General features: G+C 33.9%; 2 protein-coding genes across 3 annotated transcripts; one reads left to right on the top strand and one right to left on the bottom strand.

The window, feature by feature from the left end:
* The first annotated feature begins 8,461 nt into the window (after positions 1-8,461).
* LOC120176244 (V-type proton ATPase subunit D-like) lies at positions 8,462-10,965 on the top strand. 2 transcript variants are annotated; one of them, XM_039182697.1, is made up of 2 exons: positions 8,462-8,576; positions 9,959-10,965. In XM_039182697.1, the coding sequence occupies exon 2, from the start codon at positions 9,970-9,972 to the stop codon at positions 10,741-10,743; it is 774 nt and encodes a 257-aa protein (XP_039038628.1). In that variant the 5' UTR covers positions 8,462-8,576; positions 9,959-9,969; the 3' UTR covers positions 10,744-10,965. The 2 variants fall into 2 exon arrangements, with proteins under 2 accessions (XP_039038628.1, XP_039038629.1); XM_039182698.1 differs by having other exon boundaries at positions 8,513-8,579; positions 9,957-10,965.
* Positions 10,966-13,354: 2,389 nt separating this feature from the next.
* Positions 13,355-16,101, bottom strand: LOC120176241 (glucan endo-1,3-beta-glucosidase 5-like). The gene is made up of 2 exons (XM_039182693.1): positions 15,623-16,101; positions 13,355-14,763 (listed from the first exon to the last, which is right to left on the bottom strand). The coding sequence occupies exons 1-2, from the start codon at positions 16,021-16,023 to the stop codon at positions 13,665-13,667; spliced, it is 1,500 nt and encodes a 499-aa protein (XP_039038624.1). The 5' UTR covers positions 16,024-16,101; the 3' UTR covers positions 13,355-13,664.
* Between the last annotated feature and the right edge of the window lie 3,255 nt (positions 16,102-19,356).

Here is a 19,356-nt window from a genome sequence, read left to right as displayed (position 1 = left end):
TAACCGCCTGCCAGAGCTGCTATGGGACCACTGCCACCGGAGGATAAGATTCATGCTTATGGTGTGATTGTAGGGGTATGAGGGGTATTTTGCACCCAACAACCTCATCATTACCCCTAGATATTTTTATTATATATTACACCTCAATGGAGACACTAAAAAAAATGAAGGATGAGACACACTCACAGAGCAGAAAAAAATTAGATTTTTATTTCCTTTTCTTCTTCCTTGGGTTTTCCTCCATTGATTAAGCATCCAGGAAGTGGCGAGCTAGGTGCCGAGTGGAGCTAGCGAGCTAAGGTGATTCGTGGTGGCCGAGGAGACCTCCGGTGGCTCGTCGAAGGCTACTTCTCACTTCCTTTTTTGCTACTATTTTTCTATTTATTTGTGGGTTGTTGGAACGAATATTTGCATGACTTTGTGTTTGGAAATTTCGAACCCCACCATGAACTAACTTATTTGGTGGCGGTTGGTTTAATAGATGTTTAGACTTTATTTTAATGGTATATTTAAGTTTATTTTGGTTATTTATTTGCTTTGCTTATGAATGTTTCACCATCTAGGCTTGTAAGAGGCATGAAAATGTCCATTTCTTAGATGAAGTTTAGGTATTCGGGAGAAACCTAAGCTAAAAATACTTGTAAGTATTCGAGAGAACCGCAAGACAATATCCTCATAAGCAATGGGTTATAGTATTTTCAAGGGACTTTGAACCGACCTAGGGATATTATAATCTAATCCCTTAGATCTCGGGAGAGACTGTGATAGGATTTTAATGACTAAAAAGGGTGTCTTTATCAATAGGGTAGGCTGGCCAACATCGTTGAGTGAGAGCAGATGCCTTGGCATCCTATTCTGTTAGGTTCCTTTGAGAACATTTTAGGAAAGCTCTGTCGAGCAAGTAAAGATTAGATAGCTTAAATATGCCTGAGAGATAAGTTTAGCATCCTTAGATCAATCCCTACCATTCATTCTATTGGAAGCTTGTCACGTGAGGATTATCTTCTTTTCATTTTATTTACTGTTTATTTACTGTTTTTACCATTATTCATTGCCTCGACATTACACCATTTTCAACACTAAACATCTTATCTTACCACTGCATTTCCATCTGCTACACCATCAAACCATTCATCTACATCCACCTTCATACACTTTTCATTTGTCGTGACATTTGTATATATAAAGACTAACTATATATAGATAGATTAGTGATTAGCTTTGGTTAGACTTTTGTAATTTCACCCAATCCCTGTGGAGACGATACTCACTCATCGTTGTATTACTTGAGCGATTGTGTATACTTGCACATTATTTGCGTATAATTTTATAGTACTCACACATGCGGACAGCAATCTCGGTAACTACTCGGGAAAAATGTCTGGAAATTCTCTAACCGTGGGAATATCATTTACTCTAACCTTCGAAATTCTAGTACTATCACATTGTCTAGAAAAACTATACATTCTTTCGACATAATTTTCCTTGAAGTCATGGCTGATATCACATTTGATGGTGATTTTGCTCTTTCGCCGATCACTACGATTTCTAAGCCTTCAGCATCCTTTAGAAACAAGTGTTTCTTATGATAATCGACCCATCCATAATGTGAAGACAACCAATCCATGCCTAAAATGATTTCAAATTCATCAAAGGGCAACTCCATCAAGTTTGCTGGAAACATCATCTCTTGGATCTTTATAGGGAATCTTCTGCATATTCTAGTTACTCTCGCACTGTGACCCATGGGGTTTACCGCTATCATCTCACTCACAATTGGTTCTAAATGAATTCCTCTACTTCTAACCAATTTTGTACTGATGTATGAGTGTGTAGAACCAGGATCAACTAAAACAAATACAGGCTCATCAAAAAGATGGAAAATACCTGTTATGATTCAAGGTCATCCTGATCCTCATTATTCTTAATATTGTCAATTCTAGCGACTATCTGATTCTCTTATCTCTGCATTGAATCCGATTGTGCCCTGGATCTACCCCTTCCTCTACTTCTATTTGATGCTGCCATCAATATTTCAGATTGTGATGAATAGTCCCCAGATTTCTTAGGACAATTTCAAGCAAAGTGACCAGTCTCGCTACATTGGAAACAAGCTCCACTGATAAGTCTGCATGCTCCACTGTAAAATTTGCCATATGTTTGACATGAAACTCTCTCCCCATATGCTCTACCCGAGCTAGCAACAAAAGACTGGGATTGTCTATTTTTCTGTGAAGCTACTGTAGAACTATTTCTAGTAGTATATATGTAACTCAAGCCCTTGCCTCTTTTAACATGATGGGGAGTGGAAGGTATTCCCACTCTTTTCCCCATCTATAAACTCTGCTCCGCCGCTAATGTCTCCTCCTTAGCTCGTTCAATAGCTTTGGCTCGGTTTTTGACTTCTTGTAAACTCCGCAAGTTCAAAGCCAACATCATCTCTTTTAACTTTGGCCTCAAACCCTTTATGAACCAAACACATATTGCCTTATCATTTGGAACGACTTTAGTAGCAAAACGACTCAACTTGTTGTACTCAGCCTCGAACTCATGTACGGCTCAATCACCTTGCTTTAGATTAAGGAATTTTAATAGCATTGCTCGTCTGAATTGTTCCCCCACATACTTGTTCTTGAATTCTTTCAGGAAGAATTGACAAGTCACTTGCTCCGGTGGTGCATACATTATAGTATTTGACCACCATACCTGAGCTGATCCTCTAAGTAAAGATACAGATCCACTTAAAATTTCTGGATCTGAGCATTGAAGACTTTCGAGCATTATTATAACATAATTTAACCATAAGTTGGCCTCCATGAGACCCTCTCTCTCTTCTCCCTGAAACTATAGAGCTCTCAAGCTCTTCAACTCTTTTGGGATTAACGTTCTCGGTATTGGAGGAGCAGGGGGAGGTTGAAACCGAGTCAGTATGGCGTCAAAGGCTTGCATGAAAGTTCCAAACTCAAGCACCGAAATCCCTTGAGGTGCAGGTGCACTAGCATTTTCCGAAGGGAGATACTGTTCACTATTAGCCTCATAACTTTCACTATCAGTTACTTCTTGCATCTCTTGTTCCCCAGCTCTTCTTGAATTCGAATATTCTCACATCTATTATGAAATACATAATAATAACATTACAATTAGTAAGGAGTGTCATCAATTTCACTCTAATGACACCATACTAGTAGCATTGACAATCTTTATGGCATGTAATCACTTTCTGTATTTAAAATAAAACCGGTTTCGGCCGAGAATCGGCTAAACCTATAGCTCTGATACCAACAAAGGTAACCCCCATCTCCCGTATACCTTTTCGTACATGAGATACAGATGTCACATCACTTTTAAAATAGTTCCTTATTTGGAAACCCATAATTGTTTTTCGATTTTGGAAAAAATCACATTTTAAGATAAAGCAAAACACTAATTGTAATATGTTACAAAATTCTACTTAATTAAAATTCAGATCACTTTTAATACTTTAATTACATGCCAAATAAGTTTTTTTTACAAAATAACTAGATTGCCCCTTTGTCACTAATGAGTCAACCTGAATTGATGATCACTGCTACTACAGCTGTACCCCTTACCCAGTTAATCTCTACCTTTACCTACGCGTGGAAGCAACACACGTTAAGCATTTACCTAGTGAAACCTAGTATTGTAAAGAACATTTTGGTATACATAAATATATCATAATTATTTGATTTCAAACTAATTGGTATTATCCGTAAGGATTAGCTAAGTCCCTTTTTATAAAACCAAACTTCTTTCATACTATCGTCATAAACATCTTTAGTATGTCTAAAATACTTTTCTTTCTTTCATTTTTCTTTAGTAATTATTCATTAATTTCAATTATGGCCTCTTTTCATACCTTAATACATCCGTTCATACATTTTAGTTATGGCATCCTTTCATACCTTAATGCATCTGTTCAAGCATTTTGGTTATGGCATCCTTTCATGCCTTAATGCATTTGTTCATACATTTTAGTTATGGCATCCTTTCATGCCTTAATGTATTCCTTCCTGCATTTAGTTATGGCATCCTTTCATCCTTAATGCATCCGTTCATGCATTTTATTTTTGGTATCCTTTCATCCCTTAATGCATCCGTTCATGCATTTTAGTTATGACATCCTTTCATGCCTTAATGCATTCATTCATGCATTTTTGTTATAGCATTCTTTCATGCCTTAATGCATCCGTTCATGCATTTTAGTTATGGCATCATTTCATGCCTTAATGCATCCGTTTATGGATTTTACTTATGGCATCCTTTCATGCCTTAATGCATCTGTTCATGCATTTTACTTATGGCATCCTTTCATGCCTTACTGATAACATAGTCAATGGTATAAAACATACATTAATTTAAACATTCTAATTTGAATCAGTATGAATCTTCTTCATCTCAAATAAGTACAATAATTGTACTCACCTGGTAATTTCACTAACAAGATGTACAGATGTTTGGCTATTCATTAACTTTATCTTTCCCCGTTTTCTTGCTAGATTCAGGAGCTTGGTTATGATCTACATAAGCATCCATTAAGTACACATAACATACCAATGTTAGTATACTCTTTAACATTATACTCTAATAAGATTCAAAAATATCATTATTTTAATTTCTATAACAATTGCAACCTATCTTTAAATTCCAAGCTCATTAGTATCGATAATATTACCCTGGTATCGATACTTCTATACTATGGTACTGATACCCCCTTTCAATATCGATATCATTTACATATTATGTGCAGCATGGTATCGATACTCTTCTCTTAGTATCGATACTACTATACTATGGTATCGATACTTCCTTTTAGTATCGATACCATTTTGACATTCTGGATCCATGGCATCGATATTCCCCCTTGGTAGTATCGATACCCCATCAGTATCGATACCAATTACATCGGTACTAATGTTGTTCGTCACATTTCTACCAATTTACACTTATAGTATCGGTACTGTTCTATCAGTACCGATACCATTGCCCAGATTTACAATTTTTCAGCTCGATTTTCACTTAATATTTTCCTCTAATCTTATACTTTTACCTCCAACAATACTATTAAACTCCTCTTTACTTAACCCAACTAATTTTACTTCATTTTGCCACCTTTAACCTCTAACATCTTCATGGAACATCTCAACTCAAGAATCATATCATTTTTCTAAACATGTTTTTAAACATATCTCATGTTTCTAATCTCTTATTCAATCCTTTGACAAGTAAATTCTACTAATAAACCTCAATAAAAACACATATATCAACATATCATTCAAAACCCCATTTCCTTAAATCTCATATACAACATCCACCACTTAGTTTTAATCTTCTTTAATCCTTCCTTAAGCTTACATATCACTTAATGTTACCAAAACAACCCATAATTTAAAGGAAGAACTAACAACTTGAAGTTTACCTTATACTATAGAGGAAAGCACTACCCACGTGAAGAAGAAGAAGAATAAAAAAATGCCTTACTTTCCTCTTTTCTCCTATTTAAAATCCCTAATAAGAATATTTTTAAATTCATTCTCCCCCTTAAAAGACCAAAGTGCCCTCTTAATTTATCTATTGATACAAATTAGTATAAACACTATTTCAAATCATTTTCTCATCTTTTACCATTTATTCAAATAAATCTTCAATTTTTTAAATCTTTTCAATATAGTCTCTGATCTGATATTTGGGGTATTACAACGGGCTTGAAGTATTTCATAGCATTAATGCACAGTAGGTAAGTCCAAAAAAGCTAATATAATTGGCATCGATCGTGAAAAATTCGATCATTATGGTATGCAATGCAAGTTTCGAAGTCGACAATTGTCCTAATTTTCAAATCTGTGTACTACCCTAAACCAACTTGGTAGTTCATTGTAAGATGCATCCCACTCGTATTGAAGTTTTTTAATGGCATTCTGCTTTGCCTCCCATGTTTTCCTGTATGAGACGATGTATCCATGTTGTGACTATATAGTTGAAATTAGAACCACAATAGCTATCTAGGAGCTTACTTTGACCATGGGCATGATGGTTTGGCAGATATTGTCTTATATCTGCAAAAACAAATGGTTAAAATATGCATAATTAAATAAAATAGTATATGAATTAAAATATAAACAAATTCAAAAAAATTTAAAAATTTCACAATAATTTAAATAACACAATTTCATATTGTTATCGTATCGGCAAAATGCCTCAAGGTATGATCCCGCCTTCCAATTTTACAATCGTAAAAAATAATACAAAATAATTAGTACAATAAAATTTGTTCAAATAATTAAATATAAAATAAATATAATACAATAAAAAATAGTTTTACCTTATTAAAAAATAGTAAAATCTACTTAGCTTGATAGAAGGAATTGATAGAAGTGAGAATAAGTAAGTAATTTTGGTGTGGTTATGTTTGCATTCATAGGGTTTATTTATAGGGGAGGGGGATCGTTAAAAAGTCGACTTTTCAGGCACGGATAATAATGGAGTACCCAATAATTCAACGTGATCCGCGCCTTCTGATAACTCCGTAAAATGACCACTTTTAAGGCCTTTTTTTACTTAAGTTATTGTTTGTTTAAGGGTATATATAGGTCATTTTAGATGTATGTGGCTGCATATAATTACATTTTTGTGGTTGTGTTATTTTATTTTATTAAGGTGTTGTATGAGGAGGAAGGTGTGGTTTTTAGTGATGTGTAGGAAATAACAAGCAAAAACGGCGAGTTAGGAAAGAATGTCGTGACATCACACATTGCTGAAGCAGATTGAAATGCCTTGGCATTTATGCAGAAAAGGACAAAAAGATATTTTTATAACAGGACAGCTGTCAAATCACGTGTATGCTGCTTGTAACCACCTGCTGGGGACCACTACCACCTGGAGGATAAGGTTCACGCACAATGAATGACCCTAAGGGTATGAGGGGTATTTTGAGCGCAACAACCTCATCATTACTCTTAGATATTTTTATTATATATTACACCTCACAAGAGAGAGAGAGAGAGTGGGAGAAAAGAGGTTAGCAACCCAAAAAATTATCATCTTCTCCACCATTTTTCTTCCTCTATTTTTCTTGGTGTTCCTCTATTGGTGAAGCTTGAGGGAGTGGTGAGCTAGGCATCCGAGAGGAGATAGCAAGCTAAGGCGGTTCGTGGTGGACAAGGGGAGCTCCGTAGCACGCATCGAAGGCTTTTTCCTCCATCCCTTTGTTGTTTTCTTTCATTTATTTTAGTTGGGTTGTTTGGCATAAATGATTTTTATGTTTTATTTCATAGAATATTTGAACCCCGCCATGAACTAACCTTATTTGGTGGGGTTGTTTTATAGATGTTTAACTTTATTTTAATGATAGATTAATATTTATCTTTTATATTTGCTTGATTTGCTTATGAATGCTTCATCATCTAAGCTTATACGAGGCATGAGGGTGTCCATTTCTTAGATGAAGGCTAAGTGTTCGAGAGAAACTTAGCTAATAATACTTGTAGTATTCGAGAGAAACACAAGAAAAGATTCACATAAGCAATGGGTTATATTATCTTCATAAGCTTTCAATCGGCCTAGTGATACTATATCCTAATCCCTTAGTGCTTGAGAGAGACTAAGATAGGATTTCAACGACTAAGTGGAATAGTTTTTATTAATAGTATAGGTTGCCATAGCTGAGACAGAGAGGAGATGTCGTGACATTCTATTCTATTAGGTTCCTTTGACTAGAGATAGCATGAGCACTTTCAGCAAACTCTGTCGAGCAAGTGAAGTTAGATAGATTAAATCTGCTACAGAGATAAGTTTTAGCATTCTTAAATCATTCCCCATCACTCATTCCTGAAGTAGTTTCTCGTGTGAGGATTATCAAGTTATTTCATTTATTTGTTATCTTTACCATTTTCCTTTTCCATGACATTTTCTTTTATTACTCATACACATTTCATTTACCTCAGCATAATCATTTGTGAATACCATTAGCTATACTTAATTACTTTAGAGTAGTGCATAAACTTTACTCAAGATCTTTTCAATCCCTGTGGAGACGATACTCACTCATCACTTTATTACTTGAGCGATTGCGTATACTTGCACATTATTTGCGTATAATTTTATAGTACTCACAACACGCAACACCTTCCGTACGTGTCAGACGTTCAGAGAAGGCGCAGCCAGCTCGAACAGAACCCCTGAAGACGCAACTGACAATCCACACTTTATTGCTACATAGTCAAAAAGGGTGCTAGATCGATAATATTAGAGAAGAGGGTGGCTGACATGTAATTATTGGATCTAAAACTTTAACTATGGAAATTGATAATATTTTAAAAAATTTAATTTAAAATTTTTAATTAATTAGTGGTTTTCGGACAGAAGGCCAGGCGAGAGGATGCAATCACGGACCTAATTGAGTGTCCTCCTTCCTCTATAAGTTTTTAACAGAGGCATCAAAATCAAAATCCACATTAAAAAAAAAATATAGTTAAATCGCACAGCGAAATTCATTCTCCGATCTTCTAACGCCTGCAGCGCAACTCCACTCTGTTTAGCGGTTTCGACGGTATCTTCAGGTCTTTTTTCTGCCTCGATTTCTAATTTCTCCTTTAATTCCATTCAGTCCTTGTTTGGATCTCTATTTCGTTTATACATAATTGATGTTTGATTAGTAGACTTTTCGGTTTGATTTGTAAATTAAATGGAACATGTTCGTTTTCTGATTAGAAAATTCTCGAACCTGGATGCAGTTTTCATTATAAGGTTTTTATTTTCATGATCAAATTAAATTGGAAGTAAGAGAATTTAGTCTTTCAAGTACAAAAAAAAAAAAAATTAGTTTAAATTGAAGCCTGATCTGCATCGATTTCGATCAGTTCAATTCCTCACTTGATAGCTTTCTCTGTCTGTACGCTGCCAGGGCAAAAACCATAAGAAACAAAGATTTCTTCTTCTTTTTTCCCGCGAATTACGTTTTAGGGCAAATATTTGTATCTTTTTACTTTTTCAGTGATTTGTTTCTAAATTTTACATGGAGGATATATGTGAGATTGGCGATCCTTTGAGTCTTACGGTCTGATCATGGATCTTAGATACTCACTTTTTGAGTTATAGTTTCTTTTATGAATCTAAGATACTCACTTTTTGAGTTCTAGTGTCTTTTATGAATCTTAGATACTCACTTTTGAGTCAGAGTTCCAATCATAAATTTTAGGTTCTCATAATCACTTGGCTTTCTAGTCGTGCTTGCCATTGGGATTGGTCTAGTTTCTTGTGACGGGCTTCTAATGTTCCATGTGATGCTGGATTGTCAATGGAATTGGGTATCATATAGACGAACATATATCTTTTAATTGTGTCTACAAACTATCTTGTTTGTGTTGGAGAAGATATGGTAAAGATATCAAATGAATTTTAGACTTTAGATTTGGGGAAATAAATAGAATAACAATAGACAAAATGTGACCTATATGTGAAATGGTTATACAGGTATGTCAGCTATTGGCTGCCAACTACTTCCTGCTATATAAGAAGGAAAAAAAATTTTAAAAATAAGGGAAAATTAGCTATGCTGGATATGAATATTATACTAAATCTACCCTTTTGGCTCCTTTTAGATCGGATACCATAGCTTTTTTTGTCCTTTCTAATTTACACATTTGTTTGCTATTTTTATATTGTGAACTTGCTCATCTCCTATTTAGTTTCATGGTTGCTGAAAAGATGTGTGCATCAGAAAATTCTTTCATAGAATTTGACATATTATTTTGTGCTCCATGGTTCTCTGCAGTACTTAGATCTTCTTCAGTAATTTATTTGCTCTGATAAAAATGTTGACTAAAGTTAAAGGGTTGATGACAGGCCTTTGAGATTGAAAGAAAGTTTATTTCCTTCTTTTTTGAAGTTAGGCTAACCAACTTTCTTTTCTGTTTCTTCCTTTTATTTATCCGACCTACAGATACCTGGAAAATGTCTGGTCAAACCCAGCGCTTGAATGTGGTTCCAACTGTTACAATGCTTGGAATCATGAAAGCTCGGCTTGTGGGTGCTACAAGAGGCCATGCGCTCCTTAAGAAGAAGAGTGACGCCCTAACTGTACAATTTCGTCAGATTCTTAAGAAAATAGTCTCTACAAAAGAATCAATGGGAGAGACTATGAAAACCTCATCATTTTCCTTAACTGAGGCTAAGTACGTTGCTGGTGAGAACATCAAACATGTTGTCCTTGAGAATGTTAAAACTGCTAATCTTAAAGTTCGATCCCGACAAGAGAACGTTGCTGGAGTGAAGCTTCCCAAGTTTGAGTATTTCACAGAAGGTGAGAGCAAGAATGATCTGACTGGTTTGGCCAGAGGAGGGCAACAGGTCCAACAGTGTCGTGCTGCTTATGTGAAAGCAATTGAGGTTCTAGTTGAGCTTGCTTCTCTCCAGACATCATTCTTAACCCTTGATGAGGCAATTAAGACTACAAATCGTAGGGTTAATGCTTTAGAAAATGTTGTGAAACCAAAGCTGGAGAATACGATAACCTACATCAGGGGAGAGTTGGATGAGCTTGAAAGGGAGGATTTCTTTAGGTTAAAGAAGATACAAGCTTATAAGAAGAGGGAGATGGAGAAAAAGCTTGCAGATGCCAAGCTGTCGGCCGAGGATCAGTTTTCACTAAAAAAAGGGGTCTCAATGAAGTCAGGTCACAATTTGATATCTGCTGGCAGGGAGAAGGATGAAGATATTATTTTCTAATCAATAGGTTAGCCCATGTGTTCTTTCCTAGGATGTATGGGTTTCTATCTGTGCCTATTTGATGCTTGGAGATTCCTTTAAATATTTAGTGTTGTTTTGAATAAATGGTACAAGCATGTCCTTATTTATTGTGCAGTATTATTAATGAGCTGGTGGTATTTATGACTAGACTTGAAACATTTCAAGGTTTTGAAGTATGTTGCGTAAATAATCTTTTTGTTTTGTTTTGCTGAAGCTCTTACAGCATGCGTATTTGATGCCATTGCTGTCTAGGTTGTGTGAAAACAGTTCATTGCTGGAAAAGCAGTTTATCTGTGTCCATTCATTTTTTGCTGTCATGGTTTATTATGTGTTCATTAATATCAGACAATACAGGTCCTAGAAAATAATGGTATATAAATTATCCCCCAAGTCTGGGAAAAACCTGATGGCTATGAACAAAGCCGAAGTGGGTTCTAAATTTCTAGGCAAAACAAGTGCACCTTTCTTTCAAAGACATTGCTGCACTTTTGAAAGCCGGTCAGGTGCATATAATGTAAAATAAGATTTGTTTCAAGACGCTTTGGAATATTTGTAAAAAAACTTTACCCTCCTACCTACGTGATGAAGAACGTGTTGTCAGTTGCAATTTAACCGTGTAGTGGTTATGAAGTTTTTCAAGATGATGATGATGATGATATTTGCAGGCTGTCGCTGCTGCTTTTTCGTTGGGGAACACTGCATGCTTTAATGTCGCCAGGTGTGCTGCGGTGATGTGCTGTTTTTAGAAATGAGCCATCAATTTCTCCATACTTTCAACTGCACGTACTCCACAACATACTAAAATTGGAATGTTATGATAATAATTAATGTAATGTTAGGTTTGCAAGATTAATGCTCATCAATATTCTCCTGTTTTCCTCGATAAGAATGTACACCATACTCTACATTCCTTAGAATCAACCGATATAGTTTTATCTTGGGTAAACTATATCAGTGACCACTCAACTATTGCTCATTTTCATTTCGACCATCACTTTTGGATTCTTGTCAATCAGACCGCCCAACTAATTAAATTCATTCAATCTTGTCAATCAGACCGCCCAACTAATTAAATTCATTCAATCTTGTCACTAACCGTTAACCGATAATGGAAGTGTTGACGTGACAGTTAATAAAATTAGTTTAATTAACATTTAGTCCTTATTACTTTCACAATCTATCAAATTAGTCATAATTTTAAATTAATTCAATATATTTAATCCTCCAACTATATGATGACATGTGTCATGATATCATTAGAGGGCTTTTATTAATTTAATTTATATTTAATTTAAATTGTTTTCCTCCAATCAAATGTTGACATGTGGCACCATTTCATGGAAGGAAAATAAATTAAAACAACATTGTCCTCGAGAGATACGAAGGAATCAAGCTTGGGCCTCCTTAGATGATAAGCACAACCTCAACCATTGCTCCAAGACTAATTTCTGGTATAATGCTTACATCTAATAATTATCTTATAATATAATGAAGGCTAGAATAGTGAAAATAGAAACAACACTAAAATGAATTGATTCGAATAAATTAATATTTTTAAATATATTGTTTATATTCAACCCGCCCCACCCAAAAAAATATTGTTTATATTCGACTCATCCCGACTTGATTTGAATAAATTAATATTTTAAAATAGTTAAAATAATATACTTATAATTATTTATTATATTTTAAATGATTAAAATAATATATTTTTACCTTAAACTTGATCCGTTTTGAATATTTAAAAAATGTAAACTAGTAATTTATACCGGTTTTGGTAGGGTCGGTGATTTCTTACCTTAAACCTGACCCCGCCCAATTCGAATATATTAATACTTTAAAATAGTTAAAAATACATTTATAGTTATTTATTATAATTTAAATAGTAAAAATAATATATATTTTCGTAAACCCGACCCGATTCGAATATAGATATAAAAGAATAAACTAATAGTTTATACCAGGTTGGACTTAGTCATTATAGTGTTGCTTTTATTTTTATTGTTGTGGCCTTCATTATATTATAAGATAAATATTAGTTGATGCAAGCATTATAACAAAATCCAGTCTTGGAGCAGTGGTTGAGGTTGTGCATATCATCCATGGAGACCCAGGTTTGATTTCCCCCTCTCCCCCGATGATAATGTTGTTTCAATTTATTTTTCTTCCATCAGATGATACCACGTGTCACCATTTGATTGGAGGAAAAAATTCAAAATTATAACCAATTTTATTACCTACCACGTCAATAATTCTGTTAATTATTAGTGGCATGATTGAATGCATTTAAATAGTTGAGTAGTTTGATTGACAAGAATTTAAAATGATGGTCGAAATGAAAATGGACTATAATTAAGTGGTCATTGGTATAATTTACCTTTTTATCTTTGAGAGCAAGCAAGATTTTATGTCAAGGGATGAACTTATAAAATTTTAGCAACAAAAATAAATTATCATTATAAAATACAAAAAAAAAATCTAAATTATATAAAATTTTAAAATTTTTAAGAATACAACCATACATTTAACCATCTTCAATCTATACCTATTTGTTAGGCATATGACTACCAGGTAATTCAAAGTAATAGCATTGAAAGAACAACCATGTTTAATATATATATATATAGCTTTGCAACTAATTAAGATGCAATACAAGGGACCATGACCTAGGGAATATGGATAAGCATGTCATCCATATTCTTCTTGTATTCTACATGAAAATTATGATTGCTTATACAAACTAAACCCATGAGCCAATCTTTTATACATAAAAATAGTATACTACATTAATCTGCAATCATTTGAATGTTATATATATATATGCATATAACTCCATGTTGAAAATATCAGCTTCATGCGAGGGGACCGTGACAAACCCACCTAGAAACTGCTTTATTTTTTCAGATTGTAAACGCCCAAAGTTGCCATAAAATTAAAACAAAGCCGATTACCCACCTTTGATATGGGCTAAAACCGGAACTGGCATTGGTGACACCAACAAGAAATCTGCAGTCACCAACTGAAGGGTCTAGAAAAGTGACGATACCGAGTCCATCAAAGTTACAACTTCGTTCGTTCTGCATTTGCAGCTGATAGTAACTGTTGAATGCATATGAGATGTTTCCTTTCGCTCCAATGGCATTACATGATCCCCCATAGTTGAGCGTCGTGCAATCGGCAGCATTACAAGCAAGTTTCATGTGATTTGCCACATCAGAGAGATCCTTATATGGGTTTGCAACGCACCATCTAGCTGGGAGATACTGAACATTCTTGGCATTCTTTAGTTTCTTGTGTCCCAAACCAAGGTCTAGCGCGTATTTAGCCTGTCCATCAAAGGAGAAAATTCCCCATTGCCGTTCGAAGTTCCCTGGAAGAGTGCTCTTTGCCCCTTCATCAAGTAGACTGAAAAGATAGACATCCATGGGTGGAACATTCGGCCTAAGAGGAGTTCCTTTGTTGCTTAATACATGCTTGATCAGGCCTTGATTGAAAACCCTAGCAGCAGTGAGATTAGCACCTAACGCTCCATCTGTAGGCCAACCGATCTCCCCAATAACTATGGGCATATTCCCATACCCAAGTTTACCGAGGGCTGCAATTAACGTGTCAAAATTTCCGTCAAATGCATTGGAGTACGTGTTGGCACCATCTATAACAGGATGTGTAGTGCCCTCAAAGAATGCATAGTCTTGTGGAAAATCCGAGTTCCCATAGAGGCTTAGAAATGGGTATATGTTAACAACAAATGGAGAACCATTCTGGTTTAGGAAGGAAACAAGTTGGGTCATGATTTGAGTCAGTTCCGGTCGAAATGCTCCTTGAGAAGGAACATTAGCTTCATATGCATCAGCATTACAAGGAACCACTAACTTTACATAACCGGCAAGATTTGCCCGAACCAAAGACTGCTGCAAGTTGACCATAGCAGGGACAACATAGGACTGAAATTGACCGGCATAACTTGTAAGGAAAGGTTCATTTCCGACAGCAATATACCTGTCACCACAACCAGAGTTAAATAACTTTACAAAATGTGGCTTAAACTGGAGCGGAAGACTTTTACAGAAACAGAATGACTTCAATTTCCTACTGTTCTTTGATAAATATCAGGTTAATTTCATCGGAATAGATGCATCAGAATCCTATTATTTTTTTATTTTATGGTCCTTGGTGAAAAAGAAAGTAGGCATACATTCCATTGTCAAAAAGCACATTCACACAAAAATGACTATGCAGATAAGAAATTCATACTTCTAGACCATCTCCACTATCTAAGCAGAGGAAAATTTCAGCCCAAGAGCACCAGTTTTCCCTCAACTCGTTTCGACCCCAAGCCAACCAACAACCACGTGGCTGATGAACAACATCGACGAAGAAGACATTTAATTCCAAATATCGAATGGAACTAATGAAGTAACTCGTCAAGGGTGGAAAAGATATCGTATACCACTACATTGATTGATGTTGTGTAGGTTATACTATGTGGATAGGTCAAGCAGCTACCTATGGGGAATAGTAAACGAACTCCGGCATACCATTTCACAGCTTCCGCAGATAAACTACATTAATCGTCAAGGTTGCAGGGAAGTATGCCGCAACATGAGCCTATACGAAATCCATACTGGGATTCGGATTGGTTGGTGCTACGATCAACAAACTGATGCTAGAAACCTTTTGAAGCATATATGACTGGAATTTAAACAATTAGTGTCCAGGACTATAACCAAGCACACTACAACAATATATGGATTCACCTAAGAGATCCTTATTCATATGTTCTTGAATCTGGTTCAAGTTAAGTTGAATCTACCAGAAACAAAAAATCAAAGCATAAAGAAAAAGGAAATAAATCTACCTGATATCAGCACCACCTTTGCCAATAAAAGTAGAAATATTCTGGCGAACCCACAAATCAGCAGCGGCGGAGGAAGAGCTGAGAGCAGCCAACATCTCATTGGGAATCCCAACCATGACCTGAATCCCACTCCCCATTAGAGCTCTCAACACCAACGGGTCGGCTTCGAAAAGCTTCACTTTTTTAATGCTGTTGTCCTTCAAGAGATCCACCACCGTGGATGGCTTCAGCTTGTGGAACGAAACCGTCCCCCAGTTCACACCTATTGCAGATTCCGCCACAAAAACCAGACTTGAAAACGCCATTGCCGTCACCATTGCAGTAACCAGCAACGGCGATCCACCTTGTACGGCTGCCGATTTTCTCTCTTCTTTTGGACTCCTCCTGCAATGGTACTCCATTTGCTCATCCAGAGGGAACAGAAATGGGGATTTGGAGAGGTTAATAGTGTGAAGTACTCAGTAACAACAAAAGCGTGCAACCGCCAGTGCCTGCAAAGAGAGTAAAATTTAAGAATCTACCAGATGGCACCCATATTTATTACCAGGTTAAATTACACACTAAACTTTACTTTTCTCCTATTTTACTAATTATACTTTCAATATTTTTAATTTACTCACTGAACTTTAGACATTGAACTTTTTTGATCACTCGACTGTTTATTCAGTAACGAGGTGCTCATGTGGTTTATTTTAATAATAAAACATTAACCATAGGACTTATAATTAAAAAGATAAATTACATATTTACTCACTAAATTTTATTCTCTCTCCTATTTTATTCACTATAATTTTAATTTTTTTTCAATTAATATATAAGCATCATAACGTTATTATAAAATTTAATTGTTGAGTGACAAAAAAATTCAATGTCCAAAGTTCAGTGAGTAAATTGAAAAATTTAAAAGTATGGTGAGTGAAATAGGAGAGATAGTAAAGTTAAGTGAGTAATCGTGTAATTTACCCTTATTACCATGCTGATTAGCCATTAGCTATTTTTGTACTCTAATGACTGAAATACCCTCAGCCGATAGTAATATTTCGTAGTTATTCGGGGTCATGCAAGACAAAACAATCAACACAAAAGCTAAGGTGAATGACTATTCTGTTTGAATACTGAGAGTGTCGGTTTAAAAGGGGTCGATTTTTATATATATAAATTTAGTATCACCTGAGGCTCGGATGATTTTAATTTTAATTTAGGGTAAAGTATAGTAATGGTCACTGAACATTTCTAAAACTTGCATTTAGGTCCCCCAACATTTAAAACTTGCAATACAGTCCCCCAACATTTATTCCGTTTGCAATATGGTCCCCCAACTTAAACCACAGTTAGAAAATTAGGATAAATTATATAAACGGTCATTGAACTTTTCAATCACTTGAATTTCGGTCCCCCAACTTTTAAAACTTGCAAAACAGTCATCAATTTCATTCTAAACCCCAATTTCCAAAGTAATTCAATTTTATTCTAAACCCTAAATTCTAAAATACTTCAATTAAATTCTAAAATACTTCAATTTAAGGTAATATAGGCTTGAAGAAAGAGTTCAAGGCACAGACACAACGAATAAAAATATATTTATATAAATGTATATTTATATTTAGATGTATAAATAAAAAATATATTCATATATTAATGTATGAATCATTTATATTTTTTGAATATTTTATTTTTAATAAGAAATTAAAATTATTAATTATATTAGAAATACTCAACTTAAGATTATATATATAATCATGAATTATAAATATGAAAAATATAATTATTAAATTTAGTTTAAAAATATATAAATCTTAAATTTATTCTTTTAAAATATTGTATCAACTAATATTTAAAAAATATATTAAATCTATCAAACAATTTATCAAATATAATATTTTTTATTGTAAAAATATAATATTTCTCATCATTTATTGCTTTCAAATTTTTTGCCGAAGTTCAAATCTCATTATTTCCATTTTACATTATATTCTTTTTTTTCTGGCATTGGTCATACTATTAGTATATGTATTATTGTATATCTCTTAACACAAACGATGGTGTTAGCTTAGTGGCTCCACCCTATATCTTTCATTTGCGTGACTCAGGTTTGAGTTTGCCCAAGACCCAAATTTTACTTCTTTGTAACTTAATTTTCTTCTAATTAGGAGGTGACATGTGTCACCAATAACACATATCATGATCATGTGTTAACACATGTCAGATCCTGATTAAATGATTAATTTATTAAATTTTATTTAATTTAGGACCAAATTGATAGCATATATAAATAATTAGGTGGTAACACGTGTCATGATCATGTGCTAACACATGTCAGATCCTAATTAAATGATTAATTTATTAAATTTTATTTAATTTAGGACCAAATTGATTATATAAATAATAAAGACTGAATGTATAATAATGTCAATTCCTTTTAACTGCCACATCATCATTTTATCAATTGGTAACGACTAGTGGCTTAGTTGAAACAGTTAAATAATTATGTGGTATGATTGATAAATTTAAAAGATCGATGACAAAAGTAAAAAGGGCTAGATAGTTAAGTTGTCAACCGAGTAGTTTACACTTTTATTTATACGTCAAAATAACATTTTATAAATTTAAAATTCGAATTATTTTCAACCTCTTTTATATCCTAACTACTTTTTTTAATTAAAAAATTTCTTCAACAGATAAGAATTATACTATTATATTTATATAAAAAATACGTATCACATGAAATAAGATGAAATTAAATAATAATAACTTTGACATAATTGAATTTAATTTAAGTATTTTGGAATTTAGGGTTTAGAATAAAATTGAATTACTTTGGAAATTGGGGTTTAGAATGAAATTGATGATTGTTTTGCAAGTTTTAAAAGTTGGGGGACCTAAATTCAAGTGACTGAAAAGTTCAATGACCATTTATATAATTTATCCTAATTTTCTAACTGTGGTTTAAGTTGGGGGACCATATTGCAAACGGAATAAATGTTGGGGGACTGTATTGTAAGTTTTAAATGTTGGGGGACCTAAATGCAAGCTTCTGAAATGTTCAGTGACCATTACTATACTTTACCCTTTAATTTATTTTGATTTTAACTCTGGTTAATATGGTTTTTGGTCATTTTATCTTGAGTTAATTATATCACATGTTCTTAAACTACAACACTCGTTTTAAATTGATTTTTAATTTTTTAATATTTTAATTTTATCCCTAAACTATGTTTTTCATTTTAAACTAGTTTTTAAATTTTTGAATATTCTAATTCCATCCTTAGACTATGACCCTCTTTATAAATTAGTCCCTAAACATTTGAATTTTCCAATTCCATCCATAATTTCATCCAAATATGTAATTAACTTTAATCATAGTTTAACCTAAATTTTATTTTTTTTGAACATATAATAATATAATTTGGCCTAACGATTTTATTAACAAGGGATGCAATTAGTATATGCTTATAATTTGGTATGAAATTGGAGTATTCAAAAAGTTTGGGACTAATTTAGAATCAGTGTCATAGTTTGGGGATGAAACTAAGATGCTCAAAAGTTTGAGTATTAATTTAGAATAATAGTCATGGTTTAAAGATGAATTGGAAAATAAAAAAAAAATTAGGGAGTAGTTTAAAATGAGGGTCATCCTTTAAGGACATATGATGTAGTTTACTCTTTTGTGTTTTATTGACTTCAAGTTAAAATTGTTTTGAGTTAGCGATATTTGTAATAACTAATGAGGGTAA

This window comes from Hibiscus syriacus, unplaced genomic scaffold (genome assembly GCF_006381635.1).
Source record: "Hibiscus syriacus cultivar Baekdansim isolate YM2019G1 unplaced genomic scaffold, ASM638163v2 tig00112231_pilon, whole genome shotgun sequence".
NCBI lineage: Eukaryota > Viridiplantae > Streptophyta > Magnoliopsida > Malvales > Malvaceae > Hibiscus > Hibiscus syriacus.
The sequence above is the reverse complement of the archived record's forward strand: the minus strand, read 5'-3'. Positions and strand labels throughout refer to the sequence as shown.

Coding starts and splice junctions, on each gene's coding strand:
- LOC120176244 (XM_039182697.1), top strand. CDS start 9,970: ATGTCTGGTCAAACCCAGCGCTTGAATGTGGTTCCAACTGTTACAATG.
- LOC120176241 (XM_039182693.1), bottom strand. CDS start 16,023: ATGGAGTACCATTGCAGGAGGAGTCCAAAAGAAGAGAGAAAATCGGCA. Junction 14,764..15,622: donor AAAGGTGGTGCTGATATCAG/GTAGATTTATTT, acceptor TTGTGGTGACAG/GTATATTGCTGTCGGAAATG.